The 15,086-nt window shown below is 35.2% G+C and overlaps 2 protein-coding genes and 1 pseudogene across 2 annotated transcripts in view; 2 read left to right on the top strand and 1 right to left on the bottom strand.

The window, feature by feature from the left end:
• The window catches only part of LOC107552158 (acid-sensing ion channel 1-like), a 26,374-nt gene extending 23,250 nt beyond the window's left edge, over nt 1-3,124 (top strand). The window contains exons 9-10 of the mRNA XM_016233987.1: nt 920-999; nt 2,577-3,124. Coding sequence (XP_016089473.1) covers nt 920-999; nt 2,577-2,696 — 200 coding nt within the window. The 3' untranslated portion in view covers nt 2,697-3,124. The remainder of the gene's footprint in view (nt 1-919; nt 1,000-2,576) is intronic.
• A 1,748-nt stretch (nt 3,125-4,872) lies between these two features.
• Nucleotides 4,873-13,814, top strand: LOC107552204 (glycerol-3-phosphate dehydrogenase [NAD(+)], cytoplasmic-like). Its single transcript, XM_016234053.1, has 8 exons — nt 4,873-4,973; nt 6,152-6,329; nt 7,621-7,761; nt 7,917-8,055; nt 8,147-8,259; nt 9,696-9,932; nt 13,096-13,202; nt 13,295-13,814. The coding sequence occupies exons 1-8, from the start codon at nt 4,930-4,932 to the stop codon at nt 13,389-13,391; spliced, it is 1,056 nt and encodes a 351-aa protein (XP_016089539.1). The 5' UTR covers nt 4,873-4,929; the 3' UTR covers nt 13,392-13,814.
• Nucleotides 13,815-14,271: 457 nt separating this feature from the next.
• Nucleotides 14,272-15,086, bottom strand: part of LOC107552159 (NACHT, LRR and PYD domains-containing protein 5-like) — an 8,992-nt pseudogene continuing 8,177 nt past the window's right edge.

The following is a 15,086-nucleotide window of genomic DNA, read 5'->3' on the forward strand; positions in this document are numbered from 1 at the left end:
TTTTGAGCAGTGTAGAGTAGGGCTTGTTGTTTGTCGTTTCTCCGATCACAAATGCAGACATGGTTTTATGTTTACGCGGCGCAATGCAACGCAGCACGTAAAAAAACAGTACAAGTCATTATAATCCCTAATTATGTCCCCACTGGATGCAACAAATGCCTCGTTTATAATGGGTTTTATTGGTTTTGTCTCGTCGCTCCGGCCGGGACACGGCATCACAGTATGGTAAGGGGCGTAACATTTCCATCACACGCTTGAGGTTTTCGGCCAATCACAATGCACTTGATAGCTGGCCAATCAGAGCACACCTCGCTTTTCAGAACGATGAGCTTTGTAAAAATCGACACGTTTCAGAAAGGCGGGGCATAGAGGAGAAACAATAATGTACAGTATGTGGAAAATAATGTGTTTTTTGAACCTTGAACCGCATAAATACATTTCATTACACCAAATACACAAAATAATATTATTTTTAGCAATATCATATGACCCCTTTAAAATAACTGTTTTTATATGAATATATTTTAAATTGTAACTTCTTCCTGTGATGCAAAGCTGAAATTTCAGTATCATATCTCCAGTCTTCATTGTCACATGATCCTTCAGAAATCATTCTAATATGCTGATTTGGAAATTGCTAAAAATTTTCAGGATTTTTTGATGAATCGAACAGCGTTTTTTGTAACATTATAAATGTCTTTACTGTCACGTTCGATCAATTTAATGCATCCTTGCTGAATAAAAGTATTAATTTATTTTTAAAAATCTGACCGAAATCAAACTTTTGAATGCTAGTGTACAATGAATTAGAGGTAATATCTACAGAGAATATCACAGACCTGGATAAGAAATTAGCCAAAACATCTTAGTGAATGTTTTTCACCTCTTGTGAAATGTGTGTGTGTTTGTGTGTTGGTAGGTGATATCGGAGGACAGATGGGGCTGTTCATTGGAGCCAGTGTTCTTACGATTTTGGAGCTTTTTGACTACCTTTATGAGGTAAGATATATAACGTATCTGTATGGCTGTTTTGTCATAAACATTTCTGCTGGGATTTGTGTGGTGACATTTTTATAGTTTACCAAAGGAATATTTTAAATTCTGTTACCCTCATGACATTCATGACGACCCAAATGACTTTCTTTTTATCTGTGGAACAGAGATTTTTCTGCAGAAAGTCGCTATTCACCAAAAATCTATTGCTACATTATCCATTGCAATATGTCAAGCTTAAATACACTATCATTCAAATGTTTGGGGTCAATAAGAGTCGTTTTTAAAAGAAAGTAATACTTTTAATTAGCAATGATGCATTAAATTGACCAAAAGTGACAGTAAAGATTTTTATAATGTCTTTCTATTGATCAAAGAATCCTGAAAAAATGGTTGTTTACAATAATAGGAGGCAGCACAACAGTTTTCAACATTGATAAATATAAGAAATGTTTCTTGAGTCGCAAATCAGCATATCAGAATGATTTCTGAAGGATCGTGTGACACTGAAGACTAGAGTAATGATCCTGAAAATACAGCTTTGCATCACAGGAATATATTACATTTTAAAATCTATTAAAAGCAAAAGCAGTTATTTTAAATTGAAATAATATTTCACAATATTAGTGTTTTTACTGTATCAAATAAATGCAGCTTTGGTGAGCAGAAGAGTCTTCTTTCAAAAACATTTGAAATATCTCACCAACCTCAAACTTTGAAATGGCAGTGTATGCAAAATGAAAGAAATCCTGAAGATTTAAAAGAGTAATGACATGCCCTAGTAAAAAGTCAACTATACTTATTTCATACTAAGTATAGTTCAAATCTATTAACATATTTACTGACGTATATCACCCAAGACTTACTGATAGAAAAATTATAATTAAACTCTATTTGGGGTACTATTTGTGCACAAAGCACAATTTTTAATATTAAGCCTGAAATCTGTTTTAATGTCACTATTGATGAGGATTGTATGATCTTTGAATAATATCGGTCTTTAAATAGAAGAAATGTCAAGTTTACCTGAAGTATACTCACAATAGTTCCACTTAGCACAGTCAAATATACTTCAGTGTATCTTTAGTTGGACTTCAGCACTACTTCAGAATCAGAATCAGAATCAGAAAGAGCTTTATTGCCAAGTATGTTTGCACATACAAGGAATTTGTTATAGTGTCACAAGCTTCCAGTGCACGGAGACAACAACAACACACAGATAATAAAAATGAGATGTGAATAAAATACACATGCATAAATATAAACCACAAAAAATAATAAATTGTATGTACAGGTGTGGTATAGATGGAATAGAATAAAATAAAACAATTATTCCGCACAATTAAAGTTCAGTAAGCACAAAATTAGTGCTTCCAATTTAGCAGACTTTAAGTATACCAGTTTAGTATCCCAAAAGTAAAACTGCAGGGTATTTTTAATAGTATACTTAGCATGAAATAAATGTTTTTCAGATCAATTTTACTATGTTTATTTTTCACTAGGGAGAACTTTCATTTTGGAGTGAACTAACCCTTCAAAGACAACGTCACAACATCTTTTTGTCTTTCTTTTTGTCGGTCAAGGTAATGAAACACAGGTTGTGCCGCTGCTCCGACAAGAAACATCACCACAACAACAACACTGATCACGGCACTGTACTCGGCCTGGATGATGTTAAATGTCACGTCAGTAAATTCCATTAACATTCCCGCAGAAATTCCAGCTGTACATGTTCTACATTTTAGCAGATGGCATCACAACACCAGCACGGTTGTGTTTTCTACGGATTGTTCTGGCATCTTGTGGTTGTACTGTCTCTCTCTCTCTCTCTCTATTATGCCTGTGTGATTTTCTAGGATTTTTCCAAAAATGTTTTGTGGTTAACTGAACAAGCTGCTTTTGATTATGTCTCTATAGGGCAGGAATGTCAAAAAAGTTTAATATTAATTAAATGGTTCGATCTCTGTGTGCCTGGCCTTTTGCGACAGAATTGCGTCCGCTAGCTTGAGGGGTTACTGTATGTGTCATATTTTGATTCTGTGCATCTTAATGGCTATTATATGGCTGTAAATGCATTGTGACAGGCGATTCATTGCACAAGGGAACACCATTACATGAGGGAGCACCAGTCTGAAAGGAATACTTCACCCAAAAATAAAAATTTGCACGAAATTAACTCACCCTCAGGCCATCCACAATGTAGATGAGTTTGTTTCTTCATCAGAACAGATTTGGAAATATTTAGCATCACATCATCTGCTCACCAATGGATCCTCTGCAGTGAATGGGTGCCGTCAGAATGAGAGTCCAAACAGCTGATAAAAACGTCACAATAATCCACAAGTAGTCTGCACCACTCCGGTCCATCAATTAATGTCTTGTGAAGTGAAAAGCTGTGTGTTTGTATGAAACCAATCCATCATGAAGATGGATATTTATCAGCTGTTTTGACGGCACCCATTCAGTCCAGAGGATCCATTGGTGAGCAAGTGATGCAATGCTACATTTCTTCAAATCTGATCCCTTGAAAAAACAAACTCATCTACTTGTTGGATGGCCTGAGGGTGACTACATTTTCAGCTCATTTTCATTTTTTGGGTGAACTGTTTCTTGAAGGCTTGTGGGTGCTACATGATGTGAGCATGATAACACCGGCCCATGTCGCTAACCCTAGATATTCCCAGGGGTGCATGTGAGCTCTCTTAAGGCTTCTGTCCGCAGTGTCATGTTTGTTTCGGGAGCTGGGATGCGTGTGCATGTCTGTATATGTGTCTGTTAACGTTGTGTGCCATTGGTGTGTGTGCGTGCAAGCTTGACTGCAAGTGCATGGATGTGTTTCTCAGTTTGTAAGTGTGTCTTTGTGCATGTATATATTACATGTGATCATTTCTGGAATGGATGAGGAAAAGTTGGAGCAACAGAGTGACCCATATTTTTAAACAGGAAAGGAAGTAGTCTGTGATGCATTAGAAAGGCGTGTCAAATGCCAGCAGATAGTACGCAGTTATTTGTTGTGGACTATTGTAGTTTATGAATATTTTTTCATGTCAGATTTAGATTTTAGACACAATATTTATCTCATATACAGCAGATTCTGGTCTGGTTTCTTTTCAGAAAACCACGCAATCAATTTTCAGTATTTCCTACAAAATCAGGATTGTCAAATATCAGCTGTATTAATTTGTAAATCAAACTTTTTCAACTGATACATTTCTGTATTATTTTGATGTTTATCATGTGGCTGTATTTTTTTTTTAATGAATAATCATGCATAAAATGATGTCTTGCTTACCTGCCTGCCTGCCTGGAATATTTCTGTGTGCGTGTCTGTACACTGTGCATGTTTTTTTTTACTCTCATAGATTTTGTTACCATTGACATGCATTATACGACTGATAGACTGCAAAGGTTAAAGTTAAAAATCATAATTTGTGTTCTACTGAAGAAACAAAGTCACCTACATCTTGGATGCCCTGGGGGTAAGCAGATAAACATCACATTTTCATTTTTGGGTGAACTATCCCTTTAAGCTTGACAATCAGTCCTTAAGTTAGTAGATAAATTCAGCCTTGTACTCTAACAGCTGTGTTGTTTTAGCTGAGTGTCAAGTTACAGCTTGGCTTTGAGTGTGTCATTATGTCCGACTGAGACTAAAGTTTGTGTCAGTGCATAAAACTGGTCATGTACATACTGTATTTATTGACACAACTTTTTACTTCTATTATAGTATCCTTTTTAACATAGAAAGTGAATCACTTGAATCCGTAATCACACCCACCAGTTGATAATAGGCGGAGTCAACTGAGTTTTCTCCATCTGAGTGACCAATAACACCCGGGGGCGTGGCTTCACGGACTAAACACTCTAGTGTGCGTTTGATTGACAGATCAGAGTGACTGTGATTCAGCGAAGGATCCGGTGAAGATTCTCAGCGCAATGTCAAGTCCAAAAAGAGTTTGCATCGTCGGCTCTGGGAACTGGTAACATTTTTCATCTTTTAGAAATGACTGGTTGAGCTGTATGGATTTAGGATCACATGACAGCATAGTTTAAACATTAAACACGCCGTTCAATGAATCACATGCTGTTAACAAGTTTAAGGTTATGACATTTGAAGGGCATAACAGCAGATGTATTATTAGAGATGATACTGACATATACGATGTAGTTTTTGTTACACAATGTGAGATCCACTTCAGAAATTGTTCAACAGCTGTGAATGTGCTTTTGGACCGACTTGAATACTATTTATCACTGTTTACATGAGTCGTTTGTAACATTGCTGCAATGCAAAACAAGTAGGACATATGTTCCAGTCAGTCACACTGGTTAGGTTCAGTATTTATGTTCCATAAGTTTCAACTAACCAACATACAGACGTCTGGCCACATCAGTGATTCAGTATTCTAATTTTTTGAATGTACTGACTGACAGCTGCAGAAACGTGTAGTATAATATTCTACTTACAATGCATGAAAAATATTCACTGTAGGATTGTCAAGGACTCTTCCTTAAACTTTTAGGATTTTAATAATGTCGCTACACATTGATAGACATTTATTAAGGTGAATATGATCTGCTGATCATTTTGAGACTTACTTGAATCTTTGAAATGGGCTACTGTTCCTTTAAAACCACCTATTCATGGTCACACTAAACCAGATTCCAAAAGTAGTAGTTTATGTAAGAACAATACAAGTTTATGTTTATACATCCAGTTAAAGAATCAAAATGTATCAACTCTCTGAATGCATATACAGTGGAAATGTTTCTAGTTCAATCTTAATTCAGTGTTTACACACATTACCAACCCAAAATAGTTCATTTCCCCAAACAATACTGCAAAATGGATATTTCTGGGTATTTTGCACTACGGAGAGCTTTGTTTGGGATCAAAATGGCCTAAACCAAAACTGAGACTAGTTAACCCTCACTTTTACTAGAGTAGACTGACCGTCTGATCTTACACAACAGGCTTTGATCACTATCATCACTGTCCCTTGGAATGCAAACGTAACTTGGTGCACGATCCCGGGGGTTATAATGAGAGTAAAGTCCTTGGTTACATTTCACCCAACAGTGTGCACTCACAGTATTGTAATATTGCATGCAACCTTTCACATATAACTAACTTTCTCTCTTTCGCTCATGTCCGCAGGGGTTCTGCTATTGCTAAGATAGTTGGCACAAATGCAAGGAATAACTCAAAGTTTGACTCCACGGTTAACATGTGGGTGTTTGAAGAGACGGTGAACGGACGTAAGCTCACAGAGATCATAAACACAGACCACGAGAACGTCAAGTATTTGCCTGGACACAAGCTTCCGGAGAATGTTGTAAGAAACTTGCATCTTACACTTGATCATATAATTTATTATAAATAAATATAAATAATAAAATGTGTACATTTATTAAATAAGATAATACATTCTATTATAAAACAATAGTTTTACTTACATACTTATATAATAAAATAGTAAATAAAGTTTGTAAGAAACTGTTTTATTTTAATAAATGACTATTTAAAATCCTATTTATTCATATTTTCAATGTAGCAGATAGCAGAAATAACTTATATACATATATACTGTATGTATATAATTGTTTATTATATATCAGTTTTATATATATATATATATATATAACTGATAACTTATATATTATTTTAATATAGTAAATAACTGTTGTAAGTTCTAATCATATATATTTTGAAGTAAATATGGGAACATTATGTTTGCATAAAATTGATAAAAAAAATAATACATTACATAATTTTATTTTTATATTATTTTAATATAATCAATAAAAACAATAATAAAAAGGTGCTTGTTTTATTTGAATACTTAAATATATAGTTTCTTATATACATAAATAATAAAATAATATTGTATGAATATATATATAATATTAATATAATACATTGTTATAATATTCATTATTATTAATATAATTAATCTGACTTATTATAATATTGTTTAATACATTATACAATAATATATTGGATCTTAAAAATACTCACTACATACATATTTTACTTGTGTTGTTATATAAAATAATATAATGAAAAAAAATATATATATATTCAGCCACAAGTTTCAACCACATAAACAGATATTTCATGTTTTGCCTGGGAAATTGTTAGAACAGCAAATAGTTGCTCTGCTATAGAGGAAGTTACACACAATACAGAAGTCTGGAGAAGAGTGCTGAGCCCAAAACCTCCGGGAGACACGTGCTGCTTTGCTTTGCCGTCCATTTGCACTCAAGCAACTAATAAGAAGCTGACGAAGCTGCATGTGTTTTCTCCATCATTATGACCTGTAGTCCAAATGGTTGAGAGTCAGCCAAACGCTTCAGCCTAACTAGATTCACTAGAGGACTGGGCTAGAGGCCTAGAAAACCATTGGCAGATGCACCAGAGACACGGTACAGTAACCAAAAGGATTTGTTTGGGAACTTGATGTGGACCCAAACTCAGCCAATATGTCAGTCACACAAAACAGAGCACCGCACTGTAGGTGTAACCAATCATACAGTGAATATATTGAGTGCATGCATGTTTCTCCAGGTTTCATCATTCAGTATCAAACAGATTCTTCTCTCTATTCCCCTCTCTCTCGCTCACAGGTGGCGGTGCCAGATCTGCTCGACGCTGCCAAGAGCGCTGATATTCTGCTCTTTGTGATTCCACATCAGTTCATCGGCCGCGTCTGTGACACCATGAAGGGCCAAATCAAACCGGACACGCTGGGAATGTCACTGATCAAGGTCCCGTACACTCGTGAAAATATGCACTGTGTGCCGTTTTCTCTCTTACTCATGTCTTTCGTAGGGGAAAAAGAGGAAAGGTGCTTTCTAAGATCACAAGACTGTCACATTAGACACAGATAGCAAACGATGACTCTGCATGTGGTGGGTTTTAGGGGGTGGATGAAGGCCCAGACGGACTGAAGCTGATCTCAGAGGTTATTCGTGAGAAGCTGTGCATCAAGATGAGCGTGCTGATGGGAGCAAATATCGCCAATGAAGTGGCGGATGAGAAATTCTGTGAAACCACCATTGGTGAGGCTGATGAAAAGCCGTGTGAATGTGTCAGATTAGTCCGTTTTTGAGTTTCGGGTGATTATATGCATTTGTGTTTTATGTTTGTAAGGCTGCAGGGATCAAGCTCAAGGGGCGTTGCTTAAGGAACTCATGCAGACGCATCACTTCCGGGTCACGGTCGTACAGGAAGCAGATGTGGTTGAGATCTGTGGTGCTCTGAAGGTTTGTGCATTCACACTTCTTCATTTTACCCCTCACTAAATAGTCAAAGCAATGGCTATGTAAACAATTCACATGGCTGATATTCGGTTAAATACATTTTTGCATGCAGTGTTGCAGTTGTTTTATCAACAGCAGTGATAAAACTGGTCTGTCTTAATTTGGCAAGTGTGAGTTGTCCGTTTTACAGTCTATGAACTTTCTCTTTTGCTGTAAATACAGCAGGTTATTGTTTGAAGCATGATGTATAAACACAAAACAATCAAACCGAAAGGTCCATATTCTTTGACCGTTAAATTAGCAGTCGTTATTGTTAACTAAAACTAAAATAAATAAAGTTGAAATTATATATATATGTATATATGGAAATATTGTATTTTTATATTATAAGTATATTTATATTAGTAAAAAAAAAACTCAAATTAAAACCAAAATAAAAATAAAGCTAAATAGAACTAATCAAATTAAAAGCTCATTCAAAAAACAAAATACATAATTGCATAATATATAAATAATTCTTAAGTAATACTGCCACTAACAAAGTTATGCTGTGAAAATTGTGCTTGTGCCATTTTTCTTTAAATTGATTCAATTTATATTTAGATTTTATTTATAGATTTTCTGTTCTTTAATTTTAGGTAAAATTTTAACAATTTCATTTTTATTTTTTAAATGTCTATATGTTATTAATTCATTTCTATTATATAGTTTTAGTTAAGTATTTCAAGCTTAAATAAAGTACGTTTATATTTAAATTTATTTCAGCTAACATTTACTTCTTTTTTTAAGTAATTATTTTTGTAATTATTATTATTTTCGTATTGTTTTAATATTAGATAACAATAATAACTGTTTCAGTTGTTAAGGCTTAAGTGCCCAAATATTTGATTGGGTTTGTTTTTAATGATACTAAATATTAATTATATATACTCTATTATTTTCTAAATTAATATTTTGTATTTAAAGATCATATTTTGCCTTTTAGGGAATTTTTGGTAAATATAAATACATGTACATTTGTGCATTTGGCAGACACTTATGTCCAAAGCAACTTAGATTGCATTCAGTGTAGACATTTTTATCGAATTCATTCATTCCCTGGAACTCAAACCCATGAGAAAACCTTTGTTTGGTTGCGGAGTCAAATGAACAGATTGTTCATTCATTCCCAGAACTTCAGTACTCTAGAGAACCCCCTAGAGCATGGAAAAGGTACTACAATTAGAAAAACCACAGTAACTGCACTGTGGGCGGTTACAAATGAATGTCATCATTTACTGACCTTAATGTCAGCTGACTGCAGCCAAACAAGCTTCATATTGCACTGAAAGAACACAAGCACAATAAAATATAGTATCATGGGACCTTTCCAAACATCACATTTGTTGTAATCCAGCTCTGAACATATCAGACATTTAGACCCTGTGTCTTTTCTACAGAACATAGTGGCAGTAGGAGCAGGATTCTGTGACGGGTTGGGTTTTGGTGACAACACGAAGGCTGCAGTGATCAGACTGGGTCTCATGGAGATGATCAGCTTTGCTCGGTTGTTCTGCACCGCCGGTTCGGTCTCTCCTGCAACTTTCTTGGAGAGCTGTGGCGTCGCTGATCTCATTACTACATGCTACGGAGGACGAAACCGAAAAGTTGCAGAGGCTTTTGCCAAGACCGGCAAGGTGAGACACCAAAACTTAAAGACAATTCACCCAGAAATTAAACATTTTACTTTATTTAATTGCATAAGGATATGTACAACATATATGACTCAAGCTCTGTATTTCAAGTCTTATACAATAGCTTTGTGTCAGAAAGTATTTTTAAAGTGGAAATCTTCCCAACTGCAGTTGTCAAATATTATTCATACTTATATTTAAATTTAGCACATCACAGTTCGGGATAATTATAGTTAACACTGAAACTAAAAGTGAAACCATTAAAACAGACAAACAAAAAAAACATTTGGGTTATTTGAAAAAAAGTAAATGTGAAATTAAATAAAATATTTAAAATATATATATATATTTTCCCTGACTTTTATCCCAGAACTTCAGTACTCTAGAGAACCCCCTAGAGCATGGAAAAGGTACTACAATTAGAAAAACCACAGTAACTGCACTGTGGGCGGTTACAAATGAATGTCATCATTTACTGACCTTAATGTCAGCTGACTGCAGCCAAACAAGCTTCATATTGCACTGAAAGAACACAAGCACAATAAAATATAGTATCATGGGACCTTTCCAAACATCACATTTGTTGTAATCCAGCTCTGAACATATCAGACATTTAGACCCTGTGTCTTTTCTACAGAACATAGTGGCAGTAGGAGCAGGATTCTGTGACGGGTTGGGTTTTGGTGACAACACGAAGGCTGCAGTGATCAGACTGGGTCTCATGGAGATGATCAGCTTTGCTCGGTTGTTCTGCACCGCCGGTTCGGTCTCTCCTGCAACTTTCTTGGAGAGCTGTGGCGTCGCTGATCTCATTACTACATGCTACGGAGGACGAAACCGAAAAGTTGCAGAGGCTTTTGCCAAGACCGGCAAGGTGAGACACCAAAACTTAAAGACAATTCACCCAGAAATTAAACATTTTACTTTATTTAATTGCATAAGGATATGTACAACATATATGACTCAAGCTCTGTATTTCAAGTCTTATACAATAGCTTTGTGTCAGAAAGTATTTTTAAAGTGGAAATCTTCCCAACTGCAGTTGTCAAATATTATTCATACTTATATTTAAATTTAGCACATCACAGTTCGGGATAATTATAGTTAACACTGAAACTAAAAGTGAAACCATTAAAACAGACAAACAAAAAAAACATTTGGGTTATTTGAAAAAAAGTAAATGTGAAATTAAATAAAATATTTAAAATATATATATATTTTTTTTTGCAAGTTGCCAAGACAGCATTTTAATTTAGTTAAACTTGATGTACTAAAATACCAAAGTAAAAAAATGCACAAAAAAATGACTAAAACTTCAACTAAAATGATTCAAAATATGTCATAATCAGACTTTGACACAATTTGACTTTTTTCTAATTTTTTTAATTTTTAAATTTTGGGGGAAAATCTGTAGAATGGATAAATATAATAAAGGATAATATAATGTATAATATATTTCATATAATTAAATATAATAAAATGAGTCAAACAGAGTTGAGATTACTGTATGTGGAATCATATTCAAATTAGCCTGGTCCAAAAAAACAAAACAAAAAACGATGCAATGCATATTGCCAAGTTGCCAAGTATTAAATATATGAGACCAGCAAAGAGAGTGGCAAAACTTCGTGTCGGTCGCCGGCGCCATCGGCTCCGCATAGGGCCTCCGGATCCTCCTCGTCCCCCTGGTTCATCGGCTCTCCGTCTCCGCCTCGGGCTCCTCCACCACCTGCTCCGCCGCCATTGGTCGGCCTCCTGGAGTCGGCCATTCCTCCTCCATGGCTCCTCCCTCCGTCGGCTCCACCGTGGGCCGTCATTATGGTTGTGGCCTGGGTCCAGCTGGACTCCTCCTGCTCCAAGCCCCTCCTGTCTCCTCCCTGGCTCCTCCCTCCATCGTCTCCTCCCTGGACTCTGTCTGCCGGACACCCGGTCCTCCTCCGGAACCTCCTCCTTAGTTCCCACCCATGCCCCCCCTTCTGTTGTTCTACGGTGCGAGGACGCACCTTCCGGGAGGGGGGCGATATGTCAGGATCATGGACCTGTTTAGTTGTGTTTTGCCCGTCTTTGTTCCTGGTGTTCCTTATATTGTCTTTTTCCTGTCCTTGTTTAATTTAATTAGTCATTCAGTGCACCTGTGTTTGTTTATTATCCCTTGCATTTAAGTTCGAGTCTGTGCTGTCTGTCTTGGTCCGAGATTGTACGTCAACCCTGGTGTTACCTGTGCTCCTGTCTGCCCCGTGTATTCCCTTGGATGTTGGATTAAAAGACTATTGTGTTCGTTTATGCCTTGTCTCCTCGTTCCTCGTTCCTTCCCAGAGTGAGCGTGACAGAGAGGGGGATGTAAAACATTTTATCTTCGCCCAAAAATGTATTTAAATTCCATTTTCAGTTGAGCATGCTTTATTGACAGGACAAAAAGGGTAGATTTGTATGGAAGCCCGTTTCCGTCACTGAGTAAAAAATAAGAAAAAGGTTATTGCGACTTTTTATCTCACAATTCTGACTTTTTTCACAGAATTGTGAGACATAAACACACAATTGCGAGTTATAAAGTCAAAATTGCGTGATATAAACTCAGAATATAAATTAAGTATAAAAGTCAGAAAGGTCAGAATTGTGAGATATAAACTCGCAATTGAGAAAAAAAGTCAGAATTGCGAGAAAAAAGGTCAGAATTGTGTGATATAAACTCGCAATTGAGAAAAAAAGTCAGAGTTGCGAGAAAAAAGGTCAGAATTGCATGATATAAACTCACAATTGTGTGTTATAAAGTCAGAATTGTTTATATTAAAAGTTTATATCTCGCAGTTCTGACTTTATTTCTCAGAATTGCAACTTTATTTCTCGCAATTGCGAGTTTATATCACGCAATTCTGACTTCTCAGAATTGCGAGTTTATATTACTCAATTCTGAGAAAAAAAGTCAGAATTGCGAGATAAAAAGTCACAATTACCTTTTTTATTTTTTACTCAGTGGCGGAAACGGGCTTCCATACATTTGCACTGCCAAAGCAATATGTAGTTTAGTGCATAATGAAAATCGTGCAAAACAGGTCAAATAACATACATAATAAGACAAAATAACTTTAGAGCAAATAAAGTAAACCAATTTTTTCCCGTATATATATATATATACACTGTAATCCTTCGATTCTCTGTGTTTCAGTCTCTTGAAGAGCTTGAAAAGGAAATGTTGAACGGTCAGAAACTACAGGGTCCAGCGACGGCCGCTGAAGTTCACACCATACTTAAAAACAAAGGTGTACTGGACAGGTAAGACTCAAACATTCATTACAGATCCAAACCTCTTGTGCCAAACATATTAAAAACAGTTTAACACATCTGAACGTTTTCTCTTCACACAGATTTCCTCTTTTTAATGCTGTGTACGGGATCTGTTACGAGGGTCGGCCTGTTACTGAGTTCATCCACTGCCTGCAGAATCATCCAGAACATCAGTGAAAGAAGAACGGAGCTGCAATACTGAGTATCTGTGAGTGTGAGTGTGCAGTATGTATGTGAGCACTGCTGAACGGAATAGCATTGCTCTTGTTATAAATACTTCTTAACTCGATAATACTTCCAGCATGCAAATCTCGGTCTGTTCAGCAGGGTGTGAGTGTGTGTCACATTAAGAGTGACCAAAGTCACACGAGGACGCTCTCTCGGGTTTTGTCATAACTGCTGCTCATTTTTAATGAATCCGTCCCGCAGCTGTGTACTTTCAGCCACTTTATTCTGCAGAAAAGCCTCAAATGTCAGACTGAGCGATTCTCCTTAAGTGCCACTAAAGCTGTTACCATCCATTCAGAGTGAAACGCTTCTCAGTCACGCTGAAATGAATGTTCTCAATATGTAATGTGAAATAAATCACTGTATCTGTGAGCTCTAGCTGTCCAGTTCTTTCAGACAATCGTTTTGTGAAATAAATAGCATTTTGGGGGTTGTACAGTATGCGTAAGAACCAGACATGAGAGTCTTGATTTACAGTGGCCCCAAAAAGGATTTGAACACTTACGGCGTAATTAAAAATGAATGAAATATGAATCTTAAGTAATTGATTTCTCACAAGCAATATGTATTTCCTACATAAATGCTACTTTATAATATTAATATTTGGTTACAGATGCAAAGACATTCATTCTTGTTGGGGCCACTGTATAAAACTGTAAAAAAGCCACTAGAGGGAGTCACTTTGTTTTGTTTTTTGGTCTAAGGAATAAACTGGAATAGAATATGCATTAATAAAAGCATTTTTATACTAGAAGCATGCGTCTATTTTAAAAACAAAATATTTTGATGCAGATAAATATGCAGGGGATCCAACCTGAGATGTGTTTCTTTAATAAACGATATTTGGGCATGTGTCCATCAACTCAAAAACATCTTCACTGATGTCATTATACTTCAGACTGGAAAAAATAAAACAAAAATAATGTTATCACATGAAGTCCATCATATTGAGATGTGACACAATCATATGGCAATGTTTTTTTGGCCAACATATATGTAGAAAATATGTTTTACAGCATAATAAATTGTTTTTTGAAATGTAAAATATTTGTAGCTTTAATTCAAATGCCCAAATTTATTAGAAAATGCACTGCAAAATGAAAAAAGTACATTTACAATGTTAAAATAAATGTTTGGGTTCATACAAAATGTATATAAAAGGTAAAAAAAAACAAACATAGTAAACAAACTAAAAGTAAATTTGTTTAAATGTTTTTATTAATAGTGCTGTCAAACGATTAATCGCGATTAATCGCATCCAAAATAAAAGTTTTTGTTTTCCTAACATATATGAGTGCACTGTTTATATTTATTATGTATATATAAATACAAACACATGCATGTATATATTTAAGAAAAAAGTGTTATGTTTATATAATAAAAATATTTATATATAATATAAATTATATGAATATAAACGTAAATATTTTCAAAATATATACTGTATGTGTGTGTATTTATATATATATATATATATATAAATAAATATACACAGTACACACACATATATGATGTGAAAAAAAAACTTTTATTTTGGATGCGATTAATCGTTTGACAGCACTAGTTTTTAATATTTTATTTTTTATATATTTATTATATTTAACATGTATATTATTAATGTGTGTGTGTGTATATATATATATA

This window comes from Sinocyclocheilus grahami, unplaced genomic scaffold (genome assembly GCF_001515645.1).
Source record: "Sinocyclocheilus grahami isolate Dianchi unplaced genomic scaffold, SAMN03320097.WGS_v1.1 scaffold442.1, whole genome shotgun sequence".
In the NCBI taxonomy this organism is placed as follows: Eukaryota; Metazoa; Chordata; class Actinopteri; order Cypriniformes; family Cyprinidae; genus Sinocyclocheilus; species Sinocyclocheilus grahami.